General features: G+C 51.0%; 6 protein-coding genes and 1 non-coding gene across 7 annotated transcripts; 1 reads left to right on the plus strand and 6 right to left on the minus strand.

The window, feature by feature from the left end:
• Positions 1-167: 167 nt before the first annotated feature.
• PFLUO_LOCUS7853 (uncharacterized protein) lies at positions 168-1,306 on the minus strand (the record flags this gene model as incomplete). The annotated part of the gene is made up of 6 exons (XM_073785530.1): positions 168-217; positions 270-395; positions 448-648; positions 701-853; positions 918-1,051; positions 1,104-1,306. The coding sequence occupies 6 exons, from the start codon at positions 1,304-1,306 to the stop codon at positions 168-170; spliced, it is 867 nt and encodes a 288-aa protein (XP_073641877.1).
• A 4,591-nt stretch (positions 1,307-5,897) lies between these two features.
• On the minus strand, positions 5,898-7,724 carry PFLUO_LOCUS7854 (uncharacterized protein; the record flags this gene model as incomplete). The annotated part of the gene is made up of 1 exon (XM_073785531.1): positions 5,898-7,724. The coding sequence occupies one exon, from the start codon at positions 7,722-7,724 to the stop codon at positions 5,898-5,900; it is 1,827 nt and encodes a 608-aa protein (XP_073641878.1).
• Positions 7,725-8,583: 859 nt separating this feature from the next.
• On the minus strand, positions 8,584-8,654 carry PFLUO_LOCUS7855. Its single transcript has one exon. It is a non-coding gene; the product is annotated as a tRNA-Gly (tRNA).
• A 575-nt stretch (positions 8,655-9,229) lies between these two features.
• Positions 9,230-11,162, plus strand: PFLUO_LOCUS7856 (uncharacterized protein; the record flags this gene model as incomplete). The annotated part of the gene is made up of 2 exons (XM_073785533.1): positions 9,230-9,869; positions 9,925-11,162. 2 exons carry the CDS (start codon positions 9,230-9,232, stop codon positions 11,160-11,162), a joined length of 1,878 nt encoding a protein of 625 aa, XP_073641879.1.
• A 113-nt stretch (positions 11,163-11,275) lies between these two features.
• On the minus strand, positions 11,276-12,205 carry PFLUO_LOCUS7857 (uncharacterized protein; the record flags this gene model as incomplete). The annotated part of the gene is made up of 2 exons (XM_073785534.1): positions 11,276-12,080; positions 12,144-12,205. The coding sequence occupies 2 exons, from the start codon at positions 12,203-12,205 to the stop codon at positions 11,276-11,278; spliced, it is 867 nt and encodes a 288-aa protein (XP_073641880.1).
• Positions 12,206-13,904: 1,699 nt separating this feature from the next.
• PFLUO_LOCUS7858 (uncharacterized protein) lies at positions 13,905-14,252 on the minus strand (the record flags this gene model as incomplete). Its single annotated transcript, XM_073785535.1, has 2 exons — positions 13,905-13,972; positions 14,027-14,252. The coding sequence occupies 2 exons, from the start codon at positions 14,250-14,252 to the stop codon at positions 13,905-13,907; spliced, it is 294 nt and encodes a 97-aa protein (XP_073641881.1).
• A 1,025-nt stretch (positions 14,253-15,277) lies between these two features.
• PFLUO_LOCUS7859 (uncharacterized protein) lies at positions 15,278-16,133 on the minus strand (the record flags this gene model as incomplete). Its single annotated transcript, XM_073785536.1, has 3 exons — positions 15,278-15,316; positions 15,366-15,935; positions 16,017-16,133. The coding sequence occupies 3 exons, from the start codon at positions 16,131-16,133 to the stop codon at positions 15,278-15,280; spliced, it is 726 nt and encodes a 241-aa protein (XP_073641882.1).
• Positions 16,134-18,567: the final 2,434 nt, after the last annotated feature.

Below are 18,567 nucleotides of genomic sequence, written 5' to 3' on the forward strand. Positions count from 1 at the left end.
GGCCGAGTCCACGTCGTGCTTTCGCCGCCCGGGAGGATTGGCAGACAAGAATCCATTCACTATACATTATTGAATACGGCGTACCCTGGTATGCCTAGAACCTTCCGAAAACACAAAAAGATAAACTCCACCATGCAATCCATATCGTGACAAAAATCCACCGCCAATCATCCAATCGCCAGGTCAGGCGACAGCAGCTGGCAAAAGTGCTTGCTGTCTGGGAAAGAATAAGCGCGAGCCATCACTTGCCAAGAGGGAAAATTACTCACCCTGGTCATCCAGAAATTGAATTTGCAGAATGCGCATCTGCTCTAGAAGGTCAAAGTTCGGGTTCAGATCCACCACCACCGGGCGGCCGGCCTTTTTGGCGGGCTTCACATGCTCGATACAATTAACTAGAAGCTTGTAAATAGAGGGCGCGGAAAGGATTTGGGAGGGGACACGTACGCGGAATCGAGACATATCGCTTCAGCTCCCTTCGTTGGGAGTTTGCGAAGAACAGCATGACCCGTTTATTATTGTGCCCGCGCAGGATCCGGATATTTTGGCTGATGCATTCCTCCCCGCGGCCCTTGGATTTGGCCTCTGCGATCCCCGCAATGAGCATCAGTTTGGATCCGAGGAGTAGTTCTTGGAATTGGACGCAGTCTGTAGGGGGTGAGCGATCGCAAAGGTATCATTTTCGAGGTGGAATGCCTACCCTCCCATGATTCAAAAGTATATGACAACTGGGTCATGAACAGCGTATGGGCCGCTTGGACGGTCTGTTGCTCGAGAAAGCTCACTCGCATCGGCGGCTCATTGGGCATCTTCGGATGCTCGAGATGTGGTACGGGTAGTTTTGTATTGTGGACTAGATGGAGGCAAGCAACGTTAACCCAGACGCGACGACTTTTCTTCGGGAGGGGGCACCGTACAGGCATGCACAAAGGGCGATTGCTGGCCCACGCCTCCTCCTAGCTCCAAGCATTTCAGTGACCCGGTGGTGTCTTTGCAAACATCGATAAACGCGTATCGGAGTTTGAAGAGCTGCCCGTTCTTGTTGAAAGAGCTACAACCGATCAGCGAGTGCCTCTCTTGAAACGTGCGACCGAACAACCTACATGGTCACCGACGGGTTCAACTCCAGTCGGACAACGTCGTCGTACAGCTGCCAGGACTGCTTGCGCGACCGGGAGCCAGGAGAGGTGGCGGGACTCGAAAAGAGAATGCTGGTGGACGCCGAGTCCCCGGTCGACGTGGACACGGCGCTCTGGCGGCGGGGAGAGTCGAGCCACTCCTCGATTTCGTCGGGATACGGGCTCATGGCCTTGAATGTCTATGATTCAAGGACCGGCGGGAGCACATTTGAACCGCTGTGATCCCAGACAGGCGATCGGCCGGGAGGGGCAATGGCATGTTTTGACGATGACACTTATATTGACAGGAACCGAGGGGCAGCTGAGCACAATGGCGTTGATAGTAACGGCCTATAACAGGGGAGTGCCTGCTGGACGACTCACTGTAGGCTCTCGGCGCACGTGTGCCCTCATCCAACTAAGCGTTCTCCACCGGCCACGCCCCATCGGATCGATCTCCCATGTGGCCGTGACGGCGGTTCCTTCGGCGAAGACTGCAACCAGAGGAGCCCCCGTGCGTCCGGGAGTCTTTCTGAGCTGCTCTCTTTCGGTCTGAGGGGGTTTTTTGCTTCTGCTCGCACTATCCGCTGGCATGTCGAAAGTACGGTCGGTGGACGCGTCTCGGCCGAACTCTCTCTCTCTCTGGCGTTTTTTGTCTTTCGAGCACCCGTGGAACTCCAGGGTCCCGGACATGGGAAGCTTAACCCATGACAAAGCCCCAGGAATGTCCCCCGAATAATTCTCGAAGCGATCCTGGCCTGCCGATCAACCGTATTCAAGGGTCATAGCTCTTCTCTGCAAGCGCCACGCTCCCGGACCGTCATCATCCACGGAGCTCGCTACAAACCTACATACTCCGGCTTGTCTTACTTTTTCTCAGATATCCACAACAGCCGCGCAAAGGGTCAAGCGCATCTCTACCATCGCGATGTACCGGCCGATGCACGTGCGCGGTCCAACCCCGAATGGCCGAGAGGCGTCCCCCCCGAATGGCCGGAAAGCATCCAGGTTGTCGCCTGGGTCCTCCATCTCAACGTGCGGCCACAAATTCCTTGGACCTATGGAACGAGTCGGGGTGTTGGTAAACGGATAGCCGCATCACGCTTAACTCCGCTCCGCCCGGCGGCACGGCGTACCCGGCGACAGGGATTGGATTGCCTGTTCGCCGCCACATGGGTCCTGGTAGCACCGGATTGAGACGCATGGACTCGTTGAGAACTGCGTTAATTAACGGTAATTGCGCCGCAATCGCCTGCGAGCCAATGCCCTCATAGTGTGTGAAAGTGGTCCGTAGTTGCTCCGTCGGTTGCTTGTAGATGGCAGGGTTCCGCCCGAGATTCCACATTGACGTCGTGGGCGCCGTGGCTACTGTACCTCCGCCACCAGTGACCAGCGTGGCTGCTTCGCCAAGTAGTTTGCGCGTAGTTCGCACGAATCAGTCGCAAGACTGGGATCCTGAGTTTTCATCTTCTCTGTGTCATTGATGATGATACTCATGATATCGTCTTCTTCGGCTTGCCCTCCCAGCTGCTGTCTCTTTTGCCGTTCTTGAGTGTGCATTTTCGCAAAGTCGGCGACACCGCGCAAAGTTAGAGGAATGACGAATGATGGCCCAGCCCAGAACATCCATCAGACGAAGCGGTACACTCTAGCTCCATTGGCTGAGAATGTCACTACTTCCCACAATCGAGAAGAGGAGCCAGATTAACTAGAAAGTATCCCACGATTTCCAAACGAATAGCTAATATTTGGGGGAAATGACATGCGAGCCTATTCGTCATTGACTGGTCCATTCGCCCGCGCCTTTATCCTGATTCTCTAACAGCTCTGAAGGAAATAAACCCTCGATGTCCACGAATGGAGAGAGATCCCAAAAGCCCAGCGAATCAAAAGCAAGTTCCGGGCCCTGAAAAGAATTAGCTAGAAGAAAAAATAGTGAAACTCCGTAATGAAATAGCAATATACCATGAATTCCGAGCCAATGTTCGACGCCATTCCACTCTCGGGGGTCCACACGTTCACTCCCTGAGGTATATCCCGCAGGTTACCATCCAATGAAGGTGGACGAGAGCTATCCGAAATATACTGTTGAAGTGACCTGCGACATTCCTCCAGGCACTCCAAAAAGGCTTCACGGATCTTCGTTTGCACAGCGAGCTCGCCGCCATGCATGGTACGAATTTGCGCAAGGATGCCGACCAGAAGACAATATCGCTTCATGCTTGGAATGCCAGCAGCAAGTCCCTGATGAAGCTGCTCGAGAATAAGTTGGAGTGCTTGTATTAGCGGAGCGCGAGCGGATTGGGCCATCTGGTCCACTGCGTTTGGATGTAACACGGCAGAGTCGGCAGGCTTTCGGGAAAGCTCCTCCGCCATTTGAGTGATAACTTCCAGGCCAATGACAACAATGACATCCAAACACAGATGGAGCTTGAAAAGGCCAGCACCAGAAAGGCTGAGACGATAAAAATCTTGTTGCCACTCGTTTTGTGGGCTATCCGGAAATTCGGTGTATGAAGCTGTCGCCATTGCAGACTCAAGACTCAGCTTTCGAGACAGGTAGAACCGCGGGTCTTCAAGAGCTTGGAGCGTGAATGGCCGGTGGAGATTCAGCAGAAATCTCCGCAGCACTGTGTCCAAGAGTCGATGATGAAAGGGAGTTGGACCAAGTCTGTGGCTCGGGGCGTGGGCGAGATATTTATGGAATAGGACTGTCATTTCCTTGCAGGATGTGTTCAACTCTGTATCAAGAGCAATAGAGGTTTCGTATGACTGCTCGATGTTGCATTGATTGATATTCCTCGCAATTTGCAGACGGGTGGTGAACGATCGCAGAAGGAGAATCTGCACAGACGAGTGCGTGTAGTTGTCGATAGGTCTTGTAGCTGGTAGAGTAAGTGTTGTCTTGTCAAAGTCTTGATCGTCTAGGTTTGATGGCAGCTCGGTGTCGTAGTCATCTTTCGTTAGTAGTGGTGGCATCGCTGCATCAAGTGAAAGCTGCAAATTCAACTCCAGGACGGTGCCCCATACGCGTCGTCTCATCTCGCCATCAAAGGCCGATAACGACGGGAAATGCTTGGGGTCGCGGTGGAGCCCTTGGTTGATAGCCAGTCGCAGAAGTGAGCCTGCGGATGTCCAGTTGCTTTCTTTTCCTATAGCATGTGTTTGTCGACAGAGATGTAACAAACAGTGGACCTGTAAGCCTTCCAGATTTGCTGCGTCCTTCTCCGTCGGTCCTGTCAGCCACCAATGTGTTGCATATACCCAGCGACGAATTGGTAGACCGAGCGAGTTACATGGTCCTGCTTCGCAGTGAAAGATAGATCCAATGGCAAGCATCAGGAGAAGCTTGAGGAGGAAGGCAGTCGAGGCCAAGTGCGGTTGTTCCCAAAAGTGATCATAGTCTTGATAAAAAGAAGGGACATGTAGCACACGATAAACCAATCCGAGGGTCCGCATATAGTGGTGTACAAGTTGATCGCATATTTCTCTCGCAGGCAAGTCACGCAACAAGTCCGGAGCTGGGTCCTGAAGCCGTGGTGCTTGCCAATTTTTGATGGTTTGCCTGAGCGGCCGCACGGTCTTGAGACTTTTCCCAATTTCGCTGGGATTGGATTCTGAACTACGGGACAGTAAACGTACTTGGCGTACTTGATAGAGCTGCATCTTGTAGTTAAGCGACTCAAAGCCTTTTGTGGAATGCGGGGATGACATACGCGTTGGAACGCTTGCGCCCAATGTGTAGTTCCAAAGGTCTTTGTTCTCTTTGACCTGTCACCGCAGATTTTGAGATATGGAGTCAAGGAAGGAATTAGCGTTTCGGATGGTTTAGTCTTGTTGTCTAGTTGCCGCTCCAACCGTGTGATACGATCATGAAGGTCAGTAATATCTTGAGCTCCATCTTTCTTGCCGTCTGCTGGGAATAGACGACCGAGACCGTTTCCACTCTGGTTCTTATTTTCGAGGCCCTGGACTCGCTCTTGAAGTAGCTGAATACTTCGCTCCAGCTGTGTCATCCGGGATCCATCCAGGGGAGTATCGGGTCCAGTGGAGGGTCCCTGGGTGCTTGAAAGCCGCCGGGATGTGGACTCATTCTCATTTGATACAGGTGTTTTCATTCGTGATTCCAAAGCAATTTTTCCTTCATAGACATAAGAGCATGCAGAAGCGTCGCGAGTCTTCGAACATGGCCCGCAAGGCATTCCACGGTCGCAACGCACTTTGCGTCGACGGCACTGCTCGCAGGACAAGGCCGGACGTCGGCGCTTGCGTGGGATAGATGACGGGCTGCAACTGTCGTCCATTTTCGTGCTGATCAAGAGGCTGGGAGGAAGTTTTGTTGTGTATTCAAGCCATTGCTCGGTGATTTCATGATTTGCCGATCGTTATTAAGCAAATTCCCCGAGGTGGACCGGGGTTTTGCGGACTACTTATACAAACATCTGGAAATAGGAGAAGATGAATAATCAGATTTATCACAGGGAATTTGCTACAACAACTACAAAATTAACATCGAAAGTTCAAATACTCAAAGAGGTAGGGACGAAAATAACTCTGAAATTCACCAGGCGAGCCCGGATAGAATATCCAGCTACTACTGAATCTCAATGTAAGTGTCCCAAACAGAATGAACATTCATGATCCATGTATATGCTGGCCTTGACTCCGATAAACTATTTACACCCAGTAGTATTACAAACGTAGAGTTTCGTGGTTCGCCAAAAAAAGAACGCATGCAACTAGCAACTCATTATGAAGGAGCACATTCGCAAAGTCCGATTATACTGGACGTTTGAGTGGATGTCCCTCGGTGTTGAAAACATATTTATCAAGACTGATGACGTCGTGAGAGCTGAACATGAGATAGAAGTATTTGAGCGTCTGTGCCATCCAGAAACTCTGCATCGAGTCGACCTGTGGTGGGATGCCGTCTTGAGCCGTGACATCGGCAAGAGCAGCATTGGCATTCTGCGTCTGAGTGCTGTTCTGGATAGACTCAAACATATCCCATGCAGTGTCGAGAAGATCTGCGCGACCAGTAATGCGATACATCAGAAACATGCTTTCGATGACTTCCGGTCGCAGGTTGTAGTGAGGGTCGGGAATGCTGATAAACCCTTTCGGCAGATGGTGTTGCTTAATGAATGAATCGGTGTCAAAATCTGGGACCCTATCCTTGTTTGCTTTCTTCCATACTTCTTGCTTCCAATGCCGTTCGTTCCACGGACATTTGATTTGCGACGCACATGGGATAGTCTCAAACAGCTCGGGCATGATACCCAACGGCATGCTTTGCGAGGTCCAGATGCAGCCATCAAGTAGCTTATGCGCAATCTTCATGTGAACAGGGATGTTAAAGAGCGCGCTGCCAAAAGCGAATGTCCCAGCAGCAGAACAAGTTCGATGGTGTGCCAGGGATTCCATATGTGTACGCGGATTCCCATTCTCGGTCGACAGGACGTGTACTGTGCCAGAGACCAAGATGTCCTTCTCGTCTGGATTCATTGGTCGAAAAAAGGTGTGCCCAGCTGCCGCGCGCATTGATTTTTCGTACATACTCCGATACATTGGCACCTGGCCGCCGAGTAGCGCGTACGCCTTGGGTAGATACTCATAGAGAGTATCTGCCTCTGCTCCTAGTGTGAAGACGTTGCCGCTGGAGAGACGCTCCTCTCTGGCATTGACAATACCGGGCCACATGCCAGGGAGCTGGGACATGTCTTGTTGTTGATCAAATCTCACCATGATTCGATTAGCGGCGTCGAAGTATTTTGAGTCCCTGGTAATCTGGGATAGTCTTGTGAATTCCAGCGTAAAAGAACTCAACTCCGAAGCCAGAGCAGTTTCCTCTGCCAGTTGCTCATCCTGACGCGCAGCGCGGTGGAAGTCCCAGTGCGTAATGGGCATCCTGTTAGGGGTATCGAATGCGGCATAGAGCATGTCGCCGACCTCTATGGCCTTTTTGAGTAATCTTCGGTCACCGCTGAGATCATAAGCTCCCAAAAGACCACCAAGATGGCGAACATTGATATCAAAGGTATTGATTTCGGGCGCTGGGGTGTCTTCGAAACTGATTTGTGAGACCGCAGCCACTGCTTCGTCAAATTCCCTGTGCATGTCCATTATCCACAATGTGTCGAGAATGTCCACGAGTGTTGCGCCCCAACCGCCCATCGTGTTCACACCAAGACCGCTGATAGGGGACAGCTCATCTGTTGTCCAAGCCAAATCGTGGTAAGCCTTCCAGCATCTCGTGAATGCCTCCTTAACTGCATCGCGCCTGTCTCTGTGAAACCACGACGTGACTCTTGAAAACTTGGACGCTTTTGCTTGAACTCGTGGCATCCTCTTGGGGTTTCCGGTCGGGAGTGTCTCTATGGACTCGACGGGGTTGCGCACAGGTAGCTTCCTCCACAGATAGTCGGGGTTGAATTCATCTTTTGTCGGGTTGATAAATCTCTCTTGTCCATCAGGTCCTGTGAAAGTCGACAATTCGTAAAGGTCGTCGCTGTCATCCGATGGGTCCTCGCTGGGAAAGTAGAGATAACCTAGTAAGAAAGACGCCGCCAGCAGCCAAAGCAGCAACTGGCGCCTTGAACGATTCATGGTGGATGCAGACCAGGTGCGAGATTCACGCGATGAATATTGGCTCCAGCATTTTAATCTCACATCAATATGGTCACTGTGAGAACAGTGGCATCAGGCGACGGGTGTGGTGAATAATAGGAGACAAGACAGATAATCAAGGCCCCGCCACCCAAGAGACGCAGGAGGGCCAGCTGAGTGGATCTGGGGCGAATAAGCATCCTCCGGTGTGCTATTTTAGCCTTGCCAAGACGAGGGGACAATTTTTCAATAAAAGGTCGCAGTGAGGGCCGGCAGCGGCTTTTCCACATTTGGCCCCCATCGACTCTGATTGAGTCAGTGTGGAGGACTGCATCCTTTAGACCCTATAGTCGGCATTAGCGCTCTAGGCATTCGAGCAGGGCCTGGACGCATGAAGAACAGCCTTCGGTCTAGACCTTTCAATAATGCCGGCTTAGCGCCTAACTTGCTCATTTTTCCGGACATTTGAGCTTCCACGCTGGCGATTCTCTGCCATTGGCCCAAACGCGCAGGATGGGAAAGTCAATTCCGTGAGGAACTCAGGGGTATGCAATACCGTGGTAGCTCACGAAAGGAGGGATCGATCGATGAAAGCCTCTACATGGACACTCTGTTGCTCCACATCGGCATTTAGTGCAACCATAGAAATGTGGCAGCGCCGCCCGATGTGGTTCAGTGTTAGCGTGGGGCAACGAAAGTTCGATGACTGCGAAAGAGACACGGTCCAGTAGTGTAGGCGGGCTCGACGAAATACGGACTATGCAGGACGGATATCCCAAAACAAAATTGGTTTGGCCGTGCACACGGCATACCGAGGGTTACGCTTCCCGAATAATAGGAAGATTTTGCAAAAAGAGAGTGCATCATCCGTGAATCGAACACGGGCCTCGTCGATGGCAACGACGAATTCTACCACTAGACCAATGATGCTTTAACGATGTGGAGAATCTCTCTGAAGCTTTCTGTAGAGGCTGACAATTGGCTAGATCCTGGTCCGACCGGAGATCATGCTTCCGGTGCAACAAGTGATCATTGATGTTAAACTGGGCAAGAGACTCTTGCTTTTGGGTATAGTCGACTATACAGTCAGTTGGTTATTAGTTCAATTCAAAAGCTATTTGTGCGTTTTAACTATTTCTTAGCCTAAACCCGAAGAATCTATACAATATTCCGGCCCAGGGTCCGAGTGATGCCAAGGATCGGCCGCTAGACTCCGCATGTCATTAAGACATAGCTGTTGTCTTGTACAATTTATTCGTCGAGTAGAGATGACATGTTTCTGTCTTCTTCTGTACACAAGGTGATCCTTTGGCTAGCCTCCGGCAAGATCAACTCTCGTAGATCTGACCCGCAGAAGACGAACGCCACTGTTTGTCCCCGATGCGGGGTTCGCGTGGTACAAAATATGAACCGTTGGCGATTCTTCCCCTCGTTCCTAAAAAACAAATACGCTTCCCCGCCTAATTCGATCTCAAGTTTCCTGACTCTCCCTCCTCGCTATCACCATGACTCTCGTTGCGGATTCCCAGCTCCAGCTCCCCTCTCAAGAGCGAGTCGAGCCTGGCTCAGTCAACATCCCTCTCGGCAAGTTTCCTTCATCATGCTCAACACCCCCAGAGAACCCAGACCAGATTGCAAGCGACATCGTTGACCGCCTCAACGATGCTCTGGCCAAGAAAGACAGACAAAGGCTCTCGGACCTGTTTCTTGAGAACAGTTACTGGCGCGATCACCTCTGTATCTCATGGGATTTCCATACCATCACGGGGCCGAAAGGAATAGCTGCCTATGTAGGCGAGGTATCTTTGGCCAAGCTCGAAATCGACCGATCCTCTGCTATGAAAGCACCACATGCTGGTCCTATTGATGCCTTTGGCGAGGTTCATGGAATCGAGTTCTTTATCACTATTGAGACGAACGTCGGACGTGGAAATGGAGTCATCCGGCTAGCCCAGGACGACAGTAAATGGAAGATTTTCAATGTCTTCACTTCCCTAGCCGAGCTCAAGGGTCATGAAGAGGCAGTAAACCGCCGTCGACCAGTGGGTGTGAAGCATGGGGAGCAGCAAGGCAGAAAAAACTGGCAGGACCGACGGACGGCGGATATAAACTTTGAAGAGAAGGAGCCTACAGTAGTAATTGTTGGTATGTGACTTTGGCCATCTACCAAAAAGAACGTCCATCCTAACCAAGTATACAGGAGCCGGTCAAGGTGGTCTCACTGCTGCTGCCCGGCTGAAGATGCTTGACGTGGACACGCTTATTATTGACCAAGAAGACCGAATTGGAGACAGCTGGCGTCGACGATACCACCAGCTCGTTCTCCACGATCCTGTGTGGTTCGACCACATGCCCTACCTTCCATTCCCCTCCACGTGGCCCATCTTCACTCCAAAAGACAAACTGGCTGAATTCTTCGAATCATATGCCAAGCTGTTGGAGTTGAATGTCTGGACTCGCACTGAGATAAAGTCCTCCTCGTGGGATGAGTCCAGGAAACAGTGGACGGTGGTCGTTGAGCGCAGGAAGGAGGACGGGAGTGTTGACACTCGCACTCTGCATCCACACCATGTCATCCAAGCGACAGGACACTCAGGCAAGAAGAACGCGCCATCTTTCAAGGGAATGGAGTGTTTCAAGGGATCTCGCATCTGTCACAGCTCCGAGTTCGATGGCGCAGATCCAAACTCCAAGGGCAAAAAGGCCGTTGTGATTGGATCCTGTAACTCGGCACACGACATTGCGCAGGATTACTACGAGAAAGGGTGGGAAGTCACGATGGTACAGCGGAGCACAACCTGCGTTGTTTCCTCTGACTCGATCGTCAATATTGGTCTCAAGGGTCTATATGAAGAAGGCGGTCCCCCCACGGAGGACTCAGATATCTTCTTGTGGAGCATCCCGCCTGCGCTCTTCAAAGTGCAACAGATGAAAGTGGCTGCTGTGCAGGCCCAAAATGACGCAAAGACCATCGAGGGGCTTGAAAAGGCCGGGTTCAAGGTCGACAGAGGCCCAATGAATGCAGGACTCATGATCAAGTATTATCAACGTGGAGGCGGATACTATATCGATGTGGGTGCTAGTCAGTTGATTGTGGATGGGAAAATCAAGGTCAAACAAGGCCAGGAAATCAGCGAAATCCTTCCGAATGGTCTTAGATTTGCGGATGGTTCGGAGTTGGAAGCCGACGAGATTGTTTTAGCTACGGGGTATCAGAATATGAGAACGCAGGCGCGCTCCATTTTTGGCGACGAGGTCGCTGACCGCGTGGGTGACGTCTGGGGGTTGGACCAGGAGGGTGAAATGCGCACTATTTGGAGACGCAGTGGCCACCCCGGCTTCTGGTTTATGGGTGGAAACTTTGCCTTGTGCAGATACTATTCACGACTACTGGCCCTACAGATCAAGGCCTTGGAGGAAGGGATTGCGAGATACTAGTTTTGCAGCACAAAGAGACAAGACGGACGAAGAAATCCAACAACATTTACAGATATTCGACAGTTTCATGGGTATTTAACATATTTCGCTGTTATCATTCATCCTTTCCCTGATCAGCCCAGCCATCCCTCGTGGGAAGCCACCCATACTCCGAGCGTGAGTATGTGGGTATACAGCCAGCTCTCTAGGATCCCGTAAGGATGATTCTGGGAAGGACCGGGAACTGGGCTCGTCAAATCCATGGATTTCTGCAGATGCTCCAAGATGGCACCCTTGAGAATCTTAACTTCCACTCCACCGCGATCCATCGTCGCTACACGACTCCTACGGTGTGTCTTGCGGTCGATAATAAACAGCATAAACTGATCCTTGTCCGCAGCAGCGCTTCCATGACTCGATGTTCGTTTCTCCCACTGCATGATCCAATTGGAATGCTCTGGTTCGTTCCCATTTTCATCGCTCATCGCAAATCGATAACATGGCGCGCTCTGCTCTGCGCCTGCCGTCCCCGTGCTGGCTTGCCAGGTGCACCGCGTATCACGGAAATAGACCGTGGATGTCGCATCGCACATTACCGCGATAATATCTTTTTCCTGGGCTTGGCGGTCGTCATCTTCTGGAGTCCCAGAGCTTGTCGACTGCTTCCTCGCGTGAGCCGTGATATAGGGTTCCCCGAGTGCTACATAGATATCCCCCTTGGCTAGTTTCGGCCGCTGGGCAAAGTCGCGGGTCAATTTCGATTTGCGATATTGCGCCTCGTAGATCTCTAGCACAGGCACGGGGCGGTGTTTTGGAGCCAGCTGTTGGATCTGAAGCAGTAGTTTTGGCGTCCTCAGCAGGCGCTGGTAAGATTTCGGAGGCGGGCGCGCGATCTGGAATGTCGCGTGGATTTTGGTGCGCGCGGGTTGTGAACTGGGCCTGTGTGCGGTGATCAGTCCTGGTCCTGGTCTGCTTTCTTTCTATTTACTGTGAGATGCCTACCGCTCATCGCTGGTGTCGCTGTCGTAGCTCGCATTGCTGGGAGAGCTCCCGGTGGAAACCATGAGTAGCGGGAGAATAGTCCGAGGTTGTTGCAGCGAAAATGACCAGGAACTGGGGCAAGAGGCGCACCGTGGAGGCAGGTGCCCAAATAAATAGTTAGTTAGCTAACAAGGAACTAAACACCTAGAGTCTTGGCTCCCGTATCCATGTTTACAGATCTGGCTTAGGCGGAGGGGTGGCGGGCCAGTTAAACTTGGTTTGGGGGCTCCCTGCCCGGGCCCCGTCTCGGCATGCAATGCGAGCTCAGGCATCATCATTAATTACTCTGGTCGGGGCCATTTTCCGTTCACTCGGCCTGCCAGCACGGCCCCATGTGATGTTCGCCAACCCTGGAATCCAATGCGCCCCAGAGTTTGAGACATGCGGGTGGCACCATTTACAGCCTCAGCCTTGCGATCCTGGCCGAACAGGTTCCACGGTGGATATGAATCTGTAAACCTGTTTTAAGCTTCTTTCCCACTCGGTCGCCTCTTTCTTGTCTGTGACGGTGGTTCTCTCCGTCCGTGCTCCAATCCCACAATGACGACTGTGGGTAAATAATGGAAGGCCGAGGAAGAAGGCCCGTGGAAAAGACAGCGAAGCCAGGGGAACCCAGGATCGTCCCGGACTCCACAGCCGAATCCGGTGACAACGCCCCCACGCCCTAAAGGTCAAGGATTATCAACGCACCCATGTAAAGAGAGACACGTCTTTCGAATCACATCTATTCACTGCCCCCCTCCCCTTGTGCCCCCCCCCCTGCCCGGGCGGCATAGCGTGTTGCTGATGGTGAGCATGGCGAAGCATTATCATACGATCCCAAGCCCAAAACCAGAACAGCCAGCTGCGACTGACGTAAGTACCATGGGCGGTGAAAGCGCCAGGTCTAAATGCCTCCCCCGCACAGGATCATGTCGTGAACACCTGGTCGGGAGCAGGTATGGCGTAGTAGAAAGTCTAGTCCAATGTCATGTTAGTGGCATAGCAGAGCACACATTTTGACTCTGCCCATTGCATTTGTAGACACAGGTGCTGGAGACGAGCGACCTAAGCCATATATCGGTGTCAATTCAGCGCAGAACAAAGACTGCAAGGTCAGGCTTGAACATATTATAGATTTGCGATCCTGACTGGCAGAGATCAATGCGATTGGGGTGGTCTGGAAGACCTGACCTCTCGACGAGACGAGCACGCGTTGATGCAGGATATGCCGTGGGTGCACACAGATACGCACGACATATATGGGCAGGTACAAGATTAGCAGGACGATAGGATATATCCAAAAGATCTGGGTGAAAAGCTTGGATCAACCAAATGGAGCAGATTAATGCCATAGAACAAGGCGTCGAGCTGATAGAGTCGCTGCGATTAAGAGATCAATTGAAATGAACAAGAGGGCCGACCATCATCTATGCTTGGCAGGAAACAGAATGAACAAACCGGGGCTTATGATGCCATACCATCCATTCGCAGATACCATGCACAAGATTCCGCTAAAAAAACAAAGAGAGCGAACCTGATCGTAAGCCCCAATGGATGACTGCCGAAAGCACCACACAGCTTCGTTGAACCTGAAGCAAACGCCATATTCCCTAACACCAGCCCCCTCCTGACTGCCGCTCGTAAATTTCCTAGGATAACAACATGTCCCTGCAAAGTATCCGTCATGATGTCCGTTGTTTTCTTTTCCTCAGATCGCATGAAAGCACTGCACGGTGGGAATCACTCGGCTTGGTGATACTGCTGCTCGTATTGTGGCTGGTAGTAGCCCGATGCCTCATCTGGGGTAACTAATTAGCTTGTCAGCAATCTTTACCTCTTGCGGCAAAAGCAGTTGTGCGTACATCGCGACTCCAGGTCTTTTGCTGCGTCCACGGATTCCCGTTTCAGATAGGCATGGTTTCGGATTCGGACCGTCTGCATGTACCTGAGTTGTTCATGCTGTGGAGAGTATGGAGTCTCGGCCTCGGCTGGATTGTACTGGCGGAACAACGTGGCGCCCAGAGCCGTGACGGCCAGGCAGCCGACCAGAACGATGACGATAATGGCCGAGGTGGTGAGTCCACCCATTTTGAGGGCTGTGAACGAGTGTCACAAACGAGTGTGGTGGATGGACAGAATGGATGTGAACTAGGGTCAGTGCATGGCAGAGGATCGCAGAGCGGGTTCGGTGTGGGTAAGCGAAGGTGGGGAGTGAGAGTTCTAGAGTGAAGGAAAGAAAAAGAACATAAATAAGCAGGGGAGGCCGGTTTGCGATACCTCCGATTCTCTTCCTCAGAGCTTCCACGCGGAACCCCCGGCGCCTGCGTGGTCGGATCAGCGGACCGACGGACACAGCCTGCGCTGATTTGACCACTTTCTTCGGCTGCAGTTGTCTAGCAGATCACGAAATCGTGGTGGTGGGTCATCACAGATATCTACCATTCCCCGTAATCCATTGAGAGGATTGCGGCACTGGGATTATGAATTTGTGCACAGTGGATAACCCCAAAATAGCAAAGCTGACGCAAACACGAACCCCTCTCGATATAGTGTTGTTTCGCAGTGGAAAGCTTGTTGATAGTAGTGTCGCTGCTGATTGGCCACGCTGTCTTGCATCGGTGCTGCCTAACGGTCGTCCTGAGGCGTTACTGCAGGGTAATGTGTATGCCTATTAGTGGTGTGGTAGCATTTTCTTCGCATTGATTATCTGTCTCGAGATTATTCGAAATGCACTACTATCGACTGCGACATTGGTCTTCAACACAATATTCCGTTTCGAACTAGTCTTATTTTACCAATCTCAGCCAAGCCGGCATTTTCCGCTCTGCCCAACCACTTGTTTGTTGTAGCCTGTAGCTTGACTTGAAACATTTGACTTGATAATTAGCTTTCATCTTCACAATAAGAAGCCATCGTCCAGGAATACGAGCCAGGAATTTTACATCTCCAAGAAATGTTGACATTTCTGTACAATTTTATTCCACGAGGGCATCGTACCTTGGTATAACTTGAAGGCCAGACAGAATAGTTTTATTTGATTAAGTAAATTATCCAATTGCATTGAAAAAGGTTAGCCATACGATTGTCATAACATCATAGCCCAATTAGGGCAGTCAATATTTAGATCCGGGAGTTCGGATCATGCAGTACAGCTAATTTCCAGGTCAGCCACAAGGATCAATCTACAAACAGCATACTTACCTTGCATGCGTCCGGGCCATCTGCACATTCAATCTCCTTGACAAGTTGAAATCCCATCTTCTCGTAGATGCCGACGTTGGGATATCCCTTGGAGCTCTCAAGATAGCAGGGCATCCCTTCTCTATCCGCCTTCTCCATGACACACTTCATCAGTTTCTTCCCGACTCCCATTCCGCGGGCTTCAGATGTTACCCCCACTACATTGCAGAAATAGTATCCACGTGGATCCTGCCAGAGCAAATTCTGCGCATCCTGCTGTACCTGCTTCCAGATCCAGTAGCGCTGGACATTCAGACCACCCCGGCCGAGGAAAAGGATGTTGTTCTTAAGCTGGCGAAACGAGAGAAGCCATTCCTGCACCCAAACAGACCAGCTCTGAGGCATGGAGACCACCTTGGGCGAGTACCACCAGCCAACTCCGACGATGCTTCCCGGCGGTAGATGGATCTCGCGGTCGGTTTTGTGGTCGCTCGTTGTTAGTGTGACTTTGGCAACAAAAATGGGGCAGCTGCAGTTGATGCCATAGTGGAAGTGGGCCGCAAGAGACGCAGCATTGCGATGGAGGTTGAACTGTGAAGTTCATTATTACTGTTTCTTTGGCCCAAGCAGCACGAAGGCCTGAGAATGTCGCTTTCTGATGGTATATCGTACCTTGGATGGATCATCGAAGGCCCATCGAAAATAAGGATCGTCGGCGAACGCTTTCTGCACACACTCTACGGCGCCTGGAATGTCGGCCCTGGCCAGCGGGGCGACTTCGATTGACATAGTATATTTGTCTTGCCACTACAGGTGAAGTAGCTCAACGGATACGCTTAGAGACCCGAGTATTTCTTCTACTGGCTCTGCGGAGAGGTTGGGACAAAGATATAGTATAAGCGTGCGAGTGTAGCCGTAGTGGACACTGAGAGAAAACCGCCATCTAAGGAGAATGAACGTGGCGCTGCGCTACCAATCTGATGGAGAAGAGAAGGTATGGGACGTGTGTGTTGTAATGGGGGCAATTATAATGACCTTGTGGAGTTGTTCGGAAAGGGGGAAACGGGGCGGAGGGGGAGTTAATATAGCTGTGAGCAGAATTGCTTTATCGGTGCATTGTCTTATCTCACTTACAGAGTCGCTCCATTCACTAACCTTCTTAGGCAGCTCCACCCGTTAGCGACGGCAGAAAGATGGTGAGAGATTCAATATTAGTCGCAGGGACCTCCCATCCACTTCCCCATAACAGCCCGACCTCGATGTCGAAAGTATGATTCCGCAAGTAAACGCAAAGGGGCTAGGTGAGGGCATTCTGCCAATAATGATGTTGAAGAGGAGGATAATAGCTGTGGACAAAACGCGGGGATCTTGCGCGCGAGGACCGTGTGTTGACCTTTGTGGAGAAGCTATTCGAAATCGGGAAGGTTGTGGCGGACAGCGACGGATATTGGCTAGTTGAGGCACAGAGTGGGTAACTATCAGTCTCAACCCGCTTCACAGATGGAATATTGACGGCTGATAAGGATGCAAGCCAGATCGGCTTTGATGATGATATTATCTTGCCACTGAGGTACGCCGAATGTTTAATGGACCAGGTTCCACATCGCGTGTAGCTTATTTGTTGCCAAATCCATGCACGAACCATGCCCAGCAGCAAGAAGGAGATCCGGGTACATCCCGGCGCCCATCGGAACATGTACGCTAACCTGATGAATTCGGAGCTTTTGAACAGTGATCAGGGGCTAGGAAATACAGAGAAGCATGGTGTTAGCAGTCTAGTGTTGAAACCAGTCACACTATGCTAGGCAAGTGATACCTAGGAGCTGTGGTTTTGTTTGAGGAGGAGCGGACGGTCGGAGGGTCGGAGGAGCCCCAATAAACTGCAACTCGCGGTTGCCTGAATTTTGAGCCTAAAGCAAACAAACCAATCAACAGCCAGATATATTGCCCCGCCAGCAATAGGTAACGCTGTTTTATTGGCATCATCGGAGACTCGGACAGCTCCATCCCGAGCCTCTTGTGAGATTTTCAAGGACTTAAATAGCAGCCATCATTCACTGCTTGCTCAGATCTAATTGATTGATGTCATTCTACCATTCATAATGACCGAGCAGCAGTCGAATACCTCACACAACCCCCTACCTCCGAGTCGACGACGAGATAAACCCCAACTCTCTTGCAACCTGTGCAGAAAAAGAAAGTACGAGGCGCATATTAATTCTTGGGTCTAGCGGTATGGCTAAATTTTAATAGGTTGAAATGTGACCGTGCTAAACCTTGCGGAACTTGTATGCATCGGGGGCTGTCGCTCTCTTGCACTTATCAATCTCCTCATCATCGGGGCCCCAGAGCCATCAGCCGAGAGCAAAATACCCATTCATCTCCAACAATTTCTAGTCGAATTGCCCAGCTGGAACAACTAGTCACCTCGCTCATGGAAAATAGTGCCAAGAACTCTCCCAACTCTGGTTCCGGTGGCATTAACCAAGACGAGAGCGTTGCAGGCCAACCGATACCGATACCGACACCGACACCTCAAATCAAATCACATCCCCGTGTTCAAACCTCAGAGCCAAATCGGTCATCTGACTCATTTGGCCATATTTCACTACAAGGCAGCAAAACAACATATGTAGATGATACGCATTGGACGGCAATTTTGGATGGAGTAGGTTTCGTCCTCGACATATTGTTGAATCATTTCGTTTTTGACAGAGAGCTAGCTAAATCTAATTTCTTCTAGATTTCAGAGCTTAAAAGCTCCGTGAAGGAAGATTATAACCGCAGCCAGACTCAGTCTTCGCCTGGAGGTGCCGCTCCGGAGCTTCTGTTCGCTGGTACCCAATCCGCAACCCGACAAGAAATATTAAAAATGTTGCCTGAACGGGAAATATGTGATAGGCTTATTGCTCAGTACCTTTCTAGAAAGGCTATTCGACGTATGTTTTCCTGGCTTGTCGATGAAGAAGAAAACTGAAACTCAAACTAGTGATTCATGGACCGAAGTTCCTGAGAGATGCAAGTTACTCCTTGCTAATTTTGTTGCAAATAAGAACTAATTTAATCAATCAGTATGAGAGGTTTTGGGAACGCCCTCTGGAGACTCATATTATGTGGGTTGGAAAGTTGTTTGGCTTATTGGCCGTCAGTCTTCTTTATCAACGCTACAGTGACTCTGCAATGCCAAACAACGAGTCACTAATTCAAGCATTCGGGGAGAAGA

This window comes from Penicillium psychrofluorescens (assembly GCF_964197705.1).
Source record: "Penicillium psychrofluorescens genome assembly, chromosome: 5".
In the NCBI taxonomy this organism is placed as follows: domain Eukaryota; kingdom Fungi; phylum Ascomycota; class Eurotiomycetes; order Eurotiales; family Aspergillaceae; genus Penicillium; species Penicillium psychrofluorescens.